Here is a 17,281-nt window from a genome sequence, read left to right as displayed (position 1 = left end):
AAATACGTAACATAGAATCAAACAAAAATAATAACCTACATACACACTGTATTTTATTTAATTTATTTATTTGAAGTCATTTGGTGCCAGTCTAAAAGACTCAATTTACCTTAGTGCTATGTCTGTATTGGTATTAGGTTTGTGCTTGTGTTGGGTGCTATTGAGCCTGATCTGAAAACAGTATTGAGGGATGCTCTAGGAACAGCTTCTTCCTTAGCCTCCTTACTGCGCTACAACAGTAGCCTGCTATGAATTACCATTTCCTCTCTCTCCATGTACAGAAGTGAATGAATGTCCTGTTTTGTTCCCTGCTTCCCATGATTCTAATTAATATAAATACTTCCTCTTTCTTGCAGCAGCAGCAGCAATCAGGCATCACTTTTTGCAACTCGTTTCTATCCATTTTCTTTATCAGCGGTCCTTGTTCCTTCCATCCCATCTGCTTTTCCTTGACCATCTGTCAAGACTGAACATATGATCCTGCCTTGCACTGGGTCAGAATGTTGGCCTACCTAGCTCTCCAAGGGGAGCTCTCCAAGGTCTCAAGCATAGGTCTTTCCAGGCCTGCTATCCAAAGTTCTTTTGCCGGAAGTGATGGGGATTGAAACTAAAACCTTATGCATGCGAAGAATATGCTCTGTTACAGAGCTGCAGACCTTTCCCAAGATTCTCTCTTGACACCGTTTTAAAGTGAATCCATATGCCATTTTGGACAGGAATTAAGCTCGGTCTTACATGGATTGCACAAACTGCAGTTCTAAACGAAGCAAAACCGACATCCATAATCAGTATCATACATGAATATAACAAGGGGAAAAGCTGTAATAAGCCAGGAAGAGAGGAGGGAGGAAAGCCTAGAAGATTTCTATATCAAATTACTGTGAATTTTCATGCCAGGATGTGAACTGAGTGCATTCAAAGTGGAGGGGATGTTCAGCTGACCTTTTCAGCTGTTTCGAAATGGACTTCGCCAGTGACAGGGAAGTACTGGAAAAATTAGCTGTGGCAAAGAGGCACACTTTGCCTGTGGGTAGGGTTAATAGGCCAGCAAAGCCAGCCTACTGCCTGTCAGAGTAGATTACACATCAAACTGTGGCTCATGGGTTCTATTTACTTCTTTTAAACCATCATTTATAGCATGCATTTTCTTTGCAGGACAACTCAAGAGTGTGATGATGCTGTTGGCTGTGGTATTTTTTGACATGGGTTTGGTTGTTGCAAGCTAGAGAAAGTTTGAAAAAGTTTTGGTAGGGTCAGGAAAAAAGAGACAATCACAGGAAAGCAAACAAGATCAACTGTAGTAGACCTGTGATCGGGGCTAGTTTGTCAAATATTAACACAGTGCATGCACCCAAACTGTGATATGCACACACACTTTAATTTGGTCATCTAATCTGGGAGTAAAGCGCCAAAGACTCAAGACCATAACTGAATATAACCTAAGGTAAAGGTAAAGGTACCCCTGCCCGTACGGGCCAGTCTTGACAGACTCTGGGGTTGTGCACCCATCTCACTCAAGAGGCCAGGGGCCAGCGCTGTCCGGAGACACTTCCGGGTCACGTGGCCAGCGTGACAAAGCCGCATCTGGTGAGCCAGCGCAGCACACGGAAACGCCGTTTACCTTCCCGCTAGTAAGCGGTCCCTATTTATCTACTTGCACCCGGGAGTGCTTTCGAACTGCTAGGTTGGCAGGTGCTGGGACCGAGCAACGGGAGCGCACCCCGCCGCGGGGATTCGAACCGCCGACCTTTCGATCAGCAAGCCCTAGGCGCTGAGGCTTTTACCCACAGCGCCACCCGTGTCCCTTACGAATATAACCTACTCCTTCCTAAATCAGAACCCAAGACTTTTAGAAATCTCTTCTCCCCTGGAAATCTGTTGCTGCTCAGATTTAAGACAGGCCCGCAAAATGTGGAATTCACCAAGCTAAATGTAACTCACTATTCACATATAATGTCCCACCAGGAGATGCATGAATCTGCCTCTGACTGAAAAATATTTGCTTTTGTTATGTGCCTAAACACTGATGCAAAAGTGATGGTGGGGTGCATATGTAAACATGCCACCAACCTGGCAATATTCAGGTTGCTCTATTTGCACTTCCAGCTTTTCATTCCAACCCTCCAGTTTAAAGGCTTTGGCCCTGTATACCTGAAGGAGCATCTCCACCCTCGTCATTCAGCCCGGACACTGAGGTCCAGCTCCGAGGGCCTTCTGGCAGTCCCTCATTGCAAGAAGTGAGGTTACAGGGAACCAGCCAGTGGGCCTTCATGCCTGCCCTGTGGAATGCCCTCCTGTCAGATGTCAAGGAAAGAAAAAACTATCTGAGGAGGTTTTTAATGTTTGATCTTTTACTGTGGTTTTATAATTTGTTGGAAGCCACCCAGAGTGGCTGGAGCAATTCAGTCAGAAGGGTGGCAGATAACTAACTAACTAACTAACTAACTAACTAACTAACTAACTAATGTCTCTAGTTATCTCCCTCCACAACAGCTTCAGTCTTGAACTCCGTCTTCCTTTAATATGCTTTCCCCCTGGTGGAGTACACCATCGAACATGCTTCTGCTCCTGAATGCTCCTGTACTCAAGTCCTGCTTGCAGGATTCCCAAAGGCATCCATTTGGCCAATTTTTAAGAACAGGGTGCTGGACTAGATGGCGCATTGGCCTGATCCAACAAGCACTTCTTAGATATGTAATATGTAGGGGCTGCTCTAACCACTTACCCTTTTCAGTTTACCAAGGTTAGCTTCAGGTTGAGGTGTGCCTGGACAACTCAATTTTCCTTTTGTAAAGTTCTGGTCCTGGTAGATGAAAAACGCTATAAAGAATTTTTTTTTTTTTTAGGCAGGCATGTATTAGATTAGTCAGAGGACTGGATTTGATGGTTGTGTGCGTGCTTCTAGTGTAACATCTGAAGCAAGAACTCATACATCTCTGACAGAATCCGAGGATGCTCACCTCTTCTCATGCCAAGATAATGGAACATGTAAACATCAGTGGGTGCATCTCTCCCTGTGAATTTGCCCCATTTTGGGGGTGGGGTGGGGATGAAACAAAACCCCTGCATGTCAAAAATACTACCACATGACAGGGAGAGAGAGGTTTACTGTAGCATTTCCCCCAATTTGCCAGTGTACTTCATCATGGAGCTTTTTATGTGGTGGAGCAAAATATGAACTCCCCTGCTTTCTGCATCTTTAACTCGAACAGTCTAGGATTCTGCTATCACAGTCTACCACCTCATTCTGAATAATGTATAGATTTGGATCTAAATGTTGATTGGGTAAAGTGTCTCCATAAAAGCCATTTGTGTGTTGTCATAGCACAATTGAGAACATTTGCCCAAACACTAACATAAATGGTCTGGTGTTATAACTGGCACCTCATTGTGGTTAAACTTTAGTTCTTGAGAGCGGTTAAATATTTGGAGTGATATAACTAGGCCTATTAATTTAATGACGCCCCTGTGGTACGCCTTGTACAATCATCATTTATAGCAATCAGGAAATGGGTCACTGTGCAATTAGTGACATATATACAGAGACGAGCAATTCTATAAATGAAGCAGAAGTAGTAATTTCCTATCCTGAATGGCTAGGCCTTTTGTTTGACAATTTTCTGTGCAACTGCTTTGCAGCTTATTGATATAGGAATCACTCATTGTTAATGAGAGGAAAACATGTAATTTATATTGAATCCCTGAAGAATATAATCATTAATATCTCCCATTTCTATATTATAGCTTTAATAGCAGAGCTAAGGCTGCTGCCCGATTATACTTTTGCGGATCATTCATGTTTCGGAAGCTTGGTCTAAAATAAATACAAAGTGTATTTTGAGCAGACGTGGGCAAGATAGGCTAGATATAGACACAAGTGGGAGTCCACAGGATCTGGATGGATGTCTGAGGGTGGCACACTCAGGAAGGAGCTGCAGGACCCTGGACAGCTCCAAACAGATAATTTGCTTGGTCTAGAGCTCAACTGAGGCCTTTTATTTCTATCAGTCCAAGCTATCCCACAGAAACTTCATCCCTTTCCTGGAGAGTCTTGAAGGCATAGTCCTCTGGCACATCTCAGCCAGTCCTGACCAGGCTGGGTTCCTCCTCCTCTGTGTCAGAGTTGTGACAGCTGCTCAGGGTCAAGAGCATATATATTCAATGGACGCAAGCTTGTGCATCTGCACAAGCAATCAACCCAGTCAGTTTCCCCCCAATATTTGTGTTTAAGGGAAGAAAGAGGGTTTTGGAGGTCATACAAAAGCAGCCACAAACATTGTATTACATATGCGGGCCATTTTATGGGCAACTGGGCATTTGGGATGTGTTCATTAGCTGATGGGTGTGTGAATCCTGAAAGTTGCCCTGTTGCATGGGATGGAGCTGCTGTTGTCTGGTTTCATTTTATTTTTTTGCTGGTCATTTTGGCTTTTCCCTGGCAGGAGCAAGGAGCAGTTCTCCTGGCAAGCAACATTCTGTACTGTACTTTTGTGTCTGCCTGTACTAGTGTCTGCCGATTATTGTCAAAGGCTTCACTGCTGCAAGTGTAGCACAATATAGATGCCTAAGATTATGGTGCTACTCCCCTAAAAGCTTCAATTTTCTTTCTCTCAGTCACTGTGATGTCTCAGGTTATTCCTTTGATTATTCCTTCTATGCACCAGGTCTTTCTGGTGCACAGATTCTTAAAAGTCATGTCCACACTGCTTATTATTGGAGATAAGCCCTTATTATGGTCCAGTTGATCTTGGTACAAAAACTATACATTATAAAATGTCATTTAAGGGGGAACCCCTCCCCAATTCTATTTAAGATAACCAAATTCTATTTATAGCTGGTTATCATTTGGTATTCCTATCACATGCCTTCCAAGCAATCGCTGTTCCTAGGTCTTACGTAATTGTGCTCTAGAAACACTGTGTGCCAATCAAAAGGTTAATAATTCTGCAAGGAGAGAGCAAGGACCAATCAAGGAAAGGCTCCAGACGTAGACTATTTTAAGTAATTGTGCTGCAACAGAGATGTAATGAGATGGTGATTATAGAGCTGATCATTCGTAATGGTCTGAAGCTAAAGATTTGGCTGGTTGTTTCAGATCAATATGTGAACTCCAGCCTTCCTCATCACTGCAGCGTCTAGCTGTGTGTGAGAACCTCTCCTCTCCAACCATTCTCTCTGCCAGTTTTCCTGCCCCTATCAGAGTCCACCCTCTGGCATTTTCTCCTTTCTGTCATTCATCTGCACCACTTTTTCTTCCAATCCTCCTTTTCTAGGTTCCATTGCGTTCTTCAGACCTCCCTTTTCACGGACTTCTTCCTTCTCTTTTCCTAGTGTAACAAAAGTTTCTTGGCCTATGTTTTACTTGATAAGAAGTCAATGAGATATAACTTTGTATTCCAAAGAGTTAATTATTAAAAATGCTTTTAAGACTTACTCATTGGAATTAAACACAAATCAAAAGCTCCCAGTCTATTCAGATGAATAGATCAGGCACTTTTGGTTTGTGTCTTTGGTTTTGTGAGTTTGATGGTTGAACGAGAGTGGATAATTTATTATGTAATTTATTATTTCTTAATCACAACATGATCAGCGGATATGGCTGCAACTTAGATTGTGATGAAGCCTATTTGCAACAAAAGACACCTATGTGAATGAGTTAAAGGACAGTATGAAATAAGGACAGGTTATTATTTTGAAGGGATCACGCTCTAGCTGAATTTATTTCATCTTCAATGACAGCCAGTATTTCAGCGTGGAATTTCTATATACAGTCAAAAGTGTCTGGCCTGGTGTTAATTGTTCTGTCTGAATTAATATGGCCATGTTATTTATTGGAACAGAGCAATCAGACCCAGCTGCTGACTGTAGCATGGGGGGCCCATTTCAATTAACAGGCCTATCCTCCCAAAGGAGCAATTGCATGAAATGAGCAGCAGGCATACAATGAAAACAGAGGGGGTGGGTGGCTGCCTTTTGGAGAACAAAGATAGTGTTTTGTGCAGGATAGAAGATAATCAAATACATCCTTTGCTGCACCAGCTTACCTTTTGTCAAACCAGGGATAAAGTTCAATTTGAAAACCAAGTACATTTACTAGCTTCATGGCAAATCTGAAATGCTGATGGGACAAAAGTCATCTTCTTTGTCTGAGGTCTGAAATAACTAGCTGGATAACTAACTAAATTGTGAGCATGCTCAAAAGTTATGCTCAGAAATGAATTTATTTTTTTTGCATACCTTTCACTGCCTTATGCCCTGTGTTTTCTTCTTTAAGGGTCTACCCCTGCCCTTTTCTCAGCTGTTTTGTAAATCTGTGTATATTACATATGCCAGGTTTTGCTGGTGTGCTCACATTGGCATATGCCACTGTACTAGTGCTATACTGGGAGATATGGCTGGCTGACATATTTAGCACCTGAGGTTGTGCCACTGGACTGATTTAACAGTGCTTGTGTAAGATGAAGTTCAATTTTAGAACCCCCCATTTGTCTTGGGGAAATGTCCACAGTCCATTAGAAGTGCTCTTGATTCAAAGAAGTAGGCATTATTCACTCCACTATGCCTTTTGTTGTTACTTTGACTCATTGATGATATAAAATTCCCCAGGGAGCTATTAATCCTTCTGCTACTGAAATGTTAGTAAATTTTGGTACATAGGGCATCACCTTCCTGCCTTTTATAGCACTGATAGTTTGTTGTGTCTCATCTCATAGCAGCATATTGCTTTTCTCATTAGGAGCTTCGATGTGGCCAATTTCATTGGCTTTTTCATTTGTGTTTCTTTAAAATCACGTTCTCTGGTGAATTATGAGCCAGTAAAACACCAGCTCTTTGATCAGAGCACATGTGTCTGGGTAGTTGTTCAAGAATGCAACAATATTATATATTACAAGCAATACAAGCACACTAGGTGTCAATGTATAATTCAAGTTGTGCCTTATCAAAAGCACTGTACAGCTTCATCTCTTGTCAGTTTTGTTTTTATTGGGTTAAATAAACAGGGGTTAATATACTCAACACAGTACAGTCAAACAGGAATAACTAAGCAAAATGGAAGACAGAATGCATTATGAACTTTTTAGTGGTTTCAAATATGATGGCCCTGTCTTTCTTAATAGATAGCATTATTTGTTAAGTACTCAAAGAGCTTCACATACACAATCCCTACAACTATGATGTAATTAAGACTGGTACAATTATCACTACATTAGGGGTTATTTTGTGTTTGCAGGTGTGAGAGAGAGACAGAGAGAGAGAGAGAGACAGAGAGAGACAGAGAGAATGGCTTACCTAAAGCCATTTAAACTACAAACTTATACTTGCTTTATTGGGGGTATGTCTTATTGAATTAAATGGGACTTACTTCTGAGTACCCATTTATTTCATACAGTGGAAACTGTTCTACATTCTGAGAACCAACAAGAATTTAAAACTGCAGAAATAAAATAGACTGATTTGGAAGGGCTTGGGAGCAAATAACAGTCTTCAACCAAAAAAAACCACCCATGTTGGGTTTAAAAAGACACGAGCAGATTCAATCCATTATAAAATGAGGCAATTGTATATTGAGTTGAATGTCAATAGAATCTAAAATGCAAGTGATTCAGTCAAGCAAATAATCAGGATCAGAAGTAGCATTATATTTAACAGATAAACACACTACTTTTGTGAACAGATTGTATGGTATTCCCTTAATGATATCCCTTTTAAAATTTCAGATATCCAAATGGCTTGTAAATACTGTTGATGCTTTGCTCTGAGACTCAGAAAAGCTTTGTAGTTCCTCTTAATGCCCCACCCTGTTGCTTGTAATATGTACGGTAACTTATGAAATGGACATATTTTGACACTATCACTTACATTAAATATTCTAGTGATTATCGTTTGCAGTTAGCTGAGGCATGAAAGCTTTTCTTTAGCGGATGTTTTCTTTATATTTTAATCCAACCCTCTTCTCAGTTTGTCATGTTGTAAAATATCATCAACACAGTAATAGCCCTACACTCAGAGCCATCCCATGATATCTCTATCCCTGATACAGATAAAATGTGTGACTTCCTGCTCTTCTGTGAAAGGAATTGGGAATGGGAATCAACTTTGATTTCCTGCCCTTGGTCCCTCTTCTGTCTTCTTCCAGTCAGATGGGCTGGAAACAGAACAGGAGTCAATCCATGATGGTTATCTGAGGTACAGCAATCACTGACTGTACCACATTGGGTACGTCTGGTGTTAGAAGGTACGCTGATGGAGCAAAGGAGGCGAGAACAGCAAGCATTATCGTTTTCTGCCTTCAACTTGCTAATTGGTGAAAATGAAATCCAACTGATCCTTTCTGAAAATGGTGTGAAATATTTGTCATTTGGAAGCATAAGCTCTTGCATACTTTCACAGAAAACACATCAGTAGTTCTGAAACCATTTTAAGCTGAGATTCCAAGTTGAAACTGGGACTTGGTAGCAATTAAAATCCTCTTTGTCGGAGGCTACCTTGAAAATGTATTAATTGGCACATGGCATTAACTGATACCTTGACATTAGAATAAAGTGAATAATTAGGGGACAACTGAATTGCTTATGACCTTATTGTGAAATTACCCAATTGTTTTCTCTCCTCATTGGAGAACTCTTAGTTCACTGTGCATTGAACCATATCAGTATTAAAATTTAATCTTTCCCTTTTCTATCAGAAGTGACCTGCAACAATTAAGCTACTGTGTGCATCTCTGAGGAGGGGACTGATTTAAATATTGTAAATTTGACCATCTCTGTTTACTTTCTCTGCTGCTACCAGAATGGAAAGGAAGGTGGCAAAAAACCAGTAAGAATTTGGTATAATACCATTATTTGGGATGTACCGCTTTTTGAAAATGACTTGACCTCTGCCTCTGTTGCTAGGACAACTAATGGATATAATTGGAAAAATCTATGTTAAAGAGACACAGGGTGTGAATGAGTAGAGGAGCTGAAGAATTTCTGAAGTGTTATGGTATAATGATGAAATTAATGGACTGAAATGCTATATGACCAAATTGTATTCCCTCATCACTTCATATTTTAACTCCCAAACTTGCATTCCCCCCTCAAATTGTTGATCCTGTATCTCAAGCTTATAAATACTCCATGAAAAGTTCCTATAAAAACACAGGTTCATTTAACACACCAATGCAATGCTTAATAACCTGCAATATAATCTGAAAATTGCAACACATTCTCCTGGGATTAAAAATAATGTCTCTAATGGCATTTTCACATGGATTCATATTGACCCACAAAAGAGTTAAGAATTAGATCATACCATATAACTCTATCGAATTTTTAGACAGGGTCCACGACAAGCATGCCTTCTTTGACTCTCTGTTCATTATGTTTCAAGATATTTAACTGACCTGAAATCAATGAAGCTGTGTTGGATTTCTTGAAAAGATATAATGGTAAAAAGAGAAAGAAGATATCAAAAAAAGGTTTTTGGTCTGTTCAGATATCTAAGGATCCAGTCCCAGTCATGCCAAAATCTGAAATGTTGACTACTCTTAAATAACGCTTAAGGAAAAGTGTTTCTTCCTACCCATTTCCACCCCAACATTAAACTAGCTGTGTTTGTCACTTGCAGTACCAGGACATGTTTGTGTATTTCATTTGGGGATCCTAGGATTACGGACCAAACACTTGTATATTTGTGGAGAAATATTTGTACCTGAGTCCAGTGTGACGTGTGAACAAATCTATTAATGATGACTATGGCTATCTTTTTGATGGAAACCTTATTTTGCAATGTTTATTTGAGTGCTGGTGCTGGCTAGTAGCTTTGAAGTTTTGCTGCAGACTTTCCCCTCACTATATTTTGCTGCTTCCTTCAGGATTCAGATAAGGAAAATATCAGTGTCTCTTTTTTCTGTTACCTAGCCTGAGAAATACTTGTATCCGAATGGTTAATAAATCACTTCTTGTACCTGAGCATTAGCGTGGAAAGATAAGTGGTACAAATATTCTTATGTTTTCTGGGCTAGCAAAGACATGCTCCCTAGAAATACAGCTGATAGCAGTGGATCATATGAGATAGCAGGCTAGCACAAAAATAGTCCTTTATAATAAGAATAATAAAAAGCATGTAATGGCTTAGAAAATGAGACAAAAGTGCTAATTTGTTTGCAGAGCAAGCTGAAGCAAAATCCACAAGAGAGAGAGAGAGGAAACAATGTGAAAAATTAGAATGTTGGAAAAGTAATATTACAAAGTGTGTCAAAGCACCCAGAGATACGGTCAGTACAAATGAATAAAAGAGGAAATGAATGGTTTTCTATGTTTGCCATTGGTAGGCAATATGTTTGGTGCGTTGGGTTGTTGCTAGTATGGGTTCTTGCTTTAAATCATGTATTAAATCATGTAAGAATCATATCATAAAGCCATTAAAAAATATATGGCATTGCTCTTGAAGCACTGTGTACAGTTCTGGTTGCTGCCCCTGAAAATAGTTAAGAAAATGGTTAAGAAATGCTCAAGAAAATGATCATGGGGCTGGAGCAACTCCCTTATAAGGAAAGGCAACATTTTACTTTAGGGGGAAATGAACGAGAGGGAGATGATGATGATGATGATGATGATGATGATGATAATACTGGCTGGGTTTCCCCAGCCATTCTGGGCGGCTTCCAACAAAATATTAAAATACAATAATTCATCAAATATTAAAAGCTTCCCTAAACAGAGATGTATAAAATAAAGCACAATGTAGAGACAGTAGTTGGGGAGAGATTTTTCTCTCCATCTCTTATAATGCTTGCACTTGGGGTCATCCACTGAAGCTGAATGGTGTTGGATTCAGGGCAGACAGAAGTTCTTTTTCACCCAGTGGACAGTGATGCCTACTAACTTGGACAGCTTTAGAGGGGAGTCAGACAGTTTCATGGCAGATCAGGCTGCCAATGGGTGCTAGTCATGATGGCTATGTAATGCTTCTATTATCAGAGGCAATGTGCTTCCGAATACCAATTGCTGCAGATCATGAGCTAGAAAGGAATACTGCAGACGTGTCCAGTTTGAAGGATTCGACTAGGTGCGTCTTTGATGCAGCTGGGCTCTTCTTAACGGTTGTGTGCTTTGCTACTGGAGTAAACGGACAGTAGCCACGTACCAGGCCACTGTGGTTAAATGAGATGAGCAGTAGCAGGCCCATGGCCTGTCAAAAGGCTAAAAACAGAATAGCTTTTTTATGAGGAAGTGGGTTAAGTAGGATATACAGTGGTACCTCGGATTACATACGCTTCAGGTTACAGATTCTGCTAACCCAGAAATAGTACCTTGGGTTAAGAACTTTGCTTCAGGATGAAAACAGAAATCGTGCTTCAGTGGCGTGGCGGCAGTGGGAGGCCCCATTAGCTAAAGTGGTGCTTCAGGTTAAGAACAGTTTCAGGTTAAGCATGGACCTCCGGAACGAATTAAGTACTTAACCCGAGGTACCACTGTAACAGAGAAAATGTAGTAGGCAAGCAGATGAATGGGTAACAATGGTTCTTAACTGGCCCCACACCTGTGGACTACTGTAAGTGATGATGGACCACTTAATAAATTAATTTTCTTCACTGCCAGCACCATTATCAAAACCAGGGCTATGTTATGAGTATCATGGTCCCTAGGCTACTAAGGCTATTACGGCAGGTTCCCTTAACTGATTCATTTTTAGGGAATAGATAGTACCGGTAGATTGCAGAAGCACTGTGTTATTCTGTTGGATAACCCCAGCCCTGGTCAAAACAGACTTGATCTTCATTGTCAGAAGAAATAAACCGGGTGCAAATCCCAACTGTTCTGTGGACCACAGTTTGAGGAACATTGTACCCGAGAATCTGCGGAAGTGGAATATACCATTTAAAATGGTAAGTGCCTAAAGACAGGGACCTGTCTTTAGTTTACGTTGCTCAGTACAGCACCATATGTACACTGAAGGTGCAATATAAATAATACTAAATGCTTCTGCAACAACTTGAATGAATGCTCATCTTAATTTCTTCTTGCTGGTATCCTTGACATTTTCAGTTTTCAAAAAAAGATGCACCAAATTTAATTTATATTAATCTGTCCAATGAAGATTTCATGGGAAAGTTTAAATAAGTTTGAGTCAGTGGTGCATTCTGCTATCTGCATGATGGCAACTGCTGATGCTATTTCATGGAGCTAAAGCACACCTGTTGCTCCAGGACTTTTCTTACTGGTTTAAATGACAGCCATCCCTTACTGCCACAACTTACAAGCCACCCCCTAGGGTAGGTAAAATACCACAAAGAACCCAACACTGCCTGCAAAGCACCCAGTGAAATGGCCTATCATTGAGTAATTCAGACTCAGAATAGTCTGGAAAATGAACACCATGTTATAAGAAGCAGCTGGTTACGAGAAGACCAAGTTTTGGCTTAATTCCAGTTCTCAGTATTTGTTGCTTAAGGGTTTCAAGGTTAAATGGGACCAGACAATCATGAAAACGGTTCCTGAATTTTAATTGGATGGCTACTTCACTCCATAGTTGGCCTGCCATCCAAAAGGAAAAAAAGAAATGAATAAAATGAACCTAGTAACAGATGTACACATGAGATCTATAAGATCGCTGTGTAACTGAAAGATATATGTATTACCATATGTCTTACTGTATATGTATGCACCACTGAATGCAAAATGAATGTATTACTAAAAAATAAATATCTAGTATGACTACCACTTTCCTTTATTTTGTCTCCCACTAGGTTTTAGTAAAGACTTTGAATAATATTTTAATAATAAGATTTATAGACCCATTGCAAATGGGACAGGACAAACTGTTATGAAGTGTTGGACAATTTAAACTTTACAAGAAGTCTTGCAGGGTTACTTTCCTTTTAATAATATGAAGCAGCAATGTTTTCACATGAAATCTTACCAATGGGAAAACAGTTTTGTGTAGATGTCCAAATCCATTGCTAGGTATTAAGCGCTACCTCTTCTCTTTAAATACAGCTGCATCTGTATTGAAAATTTAAGAGGATGGCTGAAGTTGATGATTTTAGCTGTTATTGTTCTTCATTTTATTAAAGGAGGTTTTATTATTATAGTATACTTCTGATAGTGCAAGCTGCCCTGAGGGCAATGTGGCAGAGTTCTTTTTAACAACAAATACAAATATGCATAAAGGCATGTGTTGATGCAGATATTTCTTTTAAAATTCATATATGATTAATAAACTGCCATATTGGGTCTCCTTTGTTAGGCAAAAATAAGAATAAAATTCCAAATGTATCTAACACTAAAAACTGATTTGCTGGATATATTCTCCTTTGTTAGGCAAAAATAAGAATAAAATTCCAAATGTATCTAACACTAAAAACTGATTTGCTGGATATTTCTGTAAAAACATGGTCTGGCATATTTTCAAATAACTAAAAAAGCAATTTAAGAGGCGCTCTGTGTTGCAAAATGTTGCATATTAGGCAGAAAAATAAGAGTATAGAAATGGATAGAATAGTCTAGCCTTCAGAAGTCAGCTGTGGTGGCTGCATGAGGCATCTCTCATAGCTTTTCTAGCAAGTGCAAGAATTAATTAATGCCATCTATCCTTCTGCTTCTGACCTCAGGTTGTCATATTCCGTTTTCCCACTCATTGATCTGTAATATAACCTTCCATTTCCTGCAAGAGCTGTTAAGTAAAAGAAAACGCATAATGGTTGTGCTCCTGAACCACCATAACACCTGCACAGTGCTGGGGGGGGGGGGCACATGGGAAGACTGGAATGAGCATCAGCAACTTGCACAGTTGAAATGATGCACTGTCATATTTTCGGTTACAATTTCAAATTGGGAAAAATGTGGAATATTTAATAACCAGCTGTTTGAATAGTATTTTTCCCATTGTTCAAAACCAACACCAAAAAGAGTGTCCCTCTGTACCTTCTTCTTCTTCTTCTTCTTCTTCTTCTTCTTCTTCTTCTTCTTCTTCTTCTTCTTCTTCTCCTCCTCCTCCTCCTCCTCCTCCTCCTCCTCCTCCTCTCTCTATTAGCACCTAAGTGCATTGTCATCCCAAGGGCAAGCATGAAAAGTATTCATTAAACTGAAACTAATTAATCTCCTCTGTCTCCTTTAAAAAAAAAAAAATGATGCCAAAAGCAATATATTTTTGTATGGTTAGGCTAAACCAGCAGCTGCTGATGGCTCCCTACAAAACAAAATGAGCCAAATTATAAATTTCCGTAACTCTCCTTATCTAGGATCAGAGGAAGCTGCTGCTCATTATGACCTGAATGTTTTGTTTATACAAATATTTTGTGACAACAGCCCTTGTTTGCTGTATGATCTTTGTCTTTTTGAAGGTGCAAGAATCTGAAGCTGGCCATGCAACCTAGTGCAGCACCTTCATGAGAGTAATAACAGACGTGCAATTTCACAAACTTGAATGAAGCATAGGTGTCTCTCTAGAAAGCCTGGAAGGCACAAGCAGACTCGGCCCCGGAAGTTGGTCAACAAGACCCAAACATATGGCTCCTAAGCACTACATGGTAGTTTTCCAGAAGAGGGAGCTACCGGCCTCATTATGCACCTCCACTGCGGATGGCCAAAGGGTGATACTACAATTCAGCAGGGATCTGGGGTCAATTGCATTTCGCCTGGTCTGATAAAGCTACTGATTCTGCCCTGACATTTTAGTCTCAGCAACTTGTGATTAAGGTGTGGACAGAAGTATTTTTGAAAGCTGCTCCAGGTGTCCTGTTTGTTGAGTATTCTTCCTGATTTCCTTGGTTTAAATAGAATTTTAAGGTGGGCAAATGGTCCATTGCTTAGTTGCAGTTGGGTAGTGAGGTATACACATATTTCTAAGGCAATCTACATATGCAGTGGGTTTATTTATATCCCAGCGAACCTCAGGCAACATACATGTGGTTCCCAGGCACTCACCCATCCAAGCACTGACCAGACCTACAGTACAGACCTGCTTACCTTCAGTAAGGTGGTAACCTCCTGTCAAACGGCAAAATCTTTTCCAGGCTATACCATTTCAGACTGCATTTTTAGGGCTGAACATATGAATGTGCTTCCAACAGAGATATAGGTGGGAGAAGCAACCCTTTCTGCACATAGAAAAATAGCATGCTAAGATTCCTTTGTCTTGCTGTGGTAAAAATATATATAGATTACCTGTTATTGTTTTCTTTTAATGCATGCTAAGAGTCTTTAATGTAATGTAAGCTTATGTTCAAATTATTTAACACAAACTTACCCATTTGCAGAGAAGAATGTTATCATTCTAAGTTGTTTAGTCAATCTGATTTTTAGTCTGATTTCCAACCTTTAGGTACGACAGTCTCACTGCCCCAAACCAGCAATTTTTCACCTGGTTTCCTAACCCATTAACCCTTTTCTCCTTTCAGATTTTCTCTCACCATCATGGTTTTTCTGAACTGTGGAGGCGGGGGCTACTGGTTCTTTGAGCACGCTGCGTGGAATGGTAGGGGACAACTTCCCATTGCATTTGCTGCATCCCTAAGCACTTTATACAAATCAGCAAACTCATTATTGATCTCCAAAAGAAACAGGAATTAATATGGCCTACCATATCCTCTGTAGGTAAAGAGTATTTAACAATGAACTCTGCTTAAACTTCATAAAAGCCTCTTCAGCAAATCAGCAGGAAAAAATATTGATCTTAAAATAAGCATGTGAATGCTAATTGTATTTTGCCTTTCCACTGGAGGACCATTACTTTATTTAGCTGGAGTTCATCCTTTAATTTTATTGTCTCAGTGCATTGTCTATGAGGCCATTTTCTTTAGGTTTAAGCAAGGTCTGTAACAGCTCCGTTTTGCTGACCCTTCCTTTTTTGCAAGGAGTATATTGACTTCTGAGAGCTAGAGAAGCTTTTAAGATCATGTTACAGTCGCCCCAATCTGAGTTACATATTGTGTAACAATGGTTTCCTGTTATTGGGCTCTCGGTTAAATGGATTAGCATGATGCCAAGTACAATAATTGCCTCGCTCTGTATTTTAGCTCAGAAATCAATTGGCGGTACTTCTGAACTGCCATCTTCATAACACAGGCTTTAATTACATGCACAGTTTAATCTGGGAAAACCACACGTCTTTTCCAGTCCTGCTTCAGTCACGAGAGTATTGGTTTGGTGGATCTCCTCTTACAACTTGTCAACGCTCAACAAATGTTTCTTGAAATATTCCTCTGTCCCTGCCAATTGGCACTGGCCCACTGACTCTGTGAAACAAAGTTAGATATATCTTCATCACTTTTGTGTTGTGAAGTTACTGAACAGGGAAAAGAGCATACTAAAAATGAAGGGTCATTCATTTCATATTATGTTGTCCTCACTTCCTAATGTGTATGTGGACTGTTATACAGTTGTACCTCGGGTTACGTACGCTTCAGGTTACATACGCTTCAGGTTACAGACTCCGCTAACCCAGAAATATTACCTTGGGTTAAGAACTTTGCTTCAGGATGAGAATAGAAATTGTGCAGCAGCGGCGCAGGGGCAGCAGGAGGCCCCATTAGCTAAAGTGGTGCTTCAGGTTAAGAACAGTTTCAGGTTAAGAACGGACCTCCAGAACGAATTAAGTTCTTAGCCCGAGGTACCACTGTATACACTTGCATGGGCATTCACATGTTACATAAAGTCTGACCAGCTGGAGCTTCCAAGCCAGGCACAATCTACCAGCCATTCATAGTGGCTTCCCAAGTCCTTGACAACTCTTCTGTTTTTGAGGTCCAGGCAGAAAATTAGAGTTATAAGGCTCTGGATTGCTTGTCATACATTGCTAGTGGGCTGTGTTTGACTTGGTGTGCCATAACCTGGGCAGGGTCTGTGTTTTAAGACATGGGACCCATCTGCACTATACATTTAAAGCAGGATTATATCACTTTGAACAATCACAAGATTCCCCCAAAGACTCTTGGGTTGTTAAGCCTACTGACAGTTGTTAGGAGAACTGCACTTCCCTAAATCCGGTGCTGTTGTGAGGCATTGACCTTCACGGAAATGTTTTTTTGCACATTATTTTGAAAAAGGATAGGCAAATTAAAGATATGAGGAGCAAAGGAGGAAGTTACTATGTGCGGGTACAGAACCTGAAGACATACATTTAAAAATAAGCAACCTGTTTTATTAGCTCTGCCTGGTAAATAGTACCTCCTTCTATAGCGGCAATATATCTCTCAATATCACATTCTGGGAACAATAAGAGGGTGGGAATCACATTTGACCTCTGATTGTGAGGTTCTGACTCACATCTACTAGTGGAATGGTCTCCCTCACCA

The 17,281-nt window shown here is 40.1% G+C and overlaps 1 protein-coding gene across 3 annotated transcripts in view; it reads left to right on the top strand.

The window, feature by feature from the left end:
• Positions 1-17,281, top strand: part of LOC310677423 (heparan-alpha-glucosaminide N-acetyltransferase-like) — a 176,090-nt gene that overhangs the window by 93,077 nt on the left and 65,732 nt on the right. For all 3 annotated transcript variants that reach the window (XM_083440432.1, XM_083440431.1, XM_083440433.1), the window contains one exon: positions 15,386-15,462. In XM_083440432.1, coding sequence (XP_083296558.1) covers positions 15,386-15,462 — 77 coding nt within the window. The remainder of the gene's footprint in view (positions 1-15,385; positions 15,463-17,281) is intronic.

The sequence above is a fragment of the Podarcis tiliguerta genome (assembly GCF_965153285.1).
Source record: "Podarcis tiliguerta genome assembly, chromosome: 5".
In the NCBI taxonomy this organism is placed as follows: domain Eukaryota; kingdom Metazoa; phylum Chordata; class Lepidosauria; order Squamata; family Lacertidae; genus Podarcis; species Podarcis tiliguerta.
The sequence above is the reverse complement of the archived record's forward strand: the minus strand, read 5'-3'. Positions and strand labels throughout refer to the sequence as shown.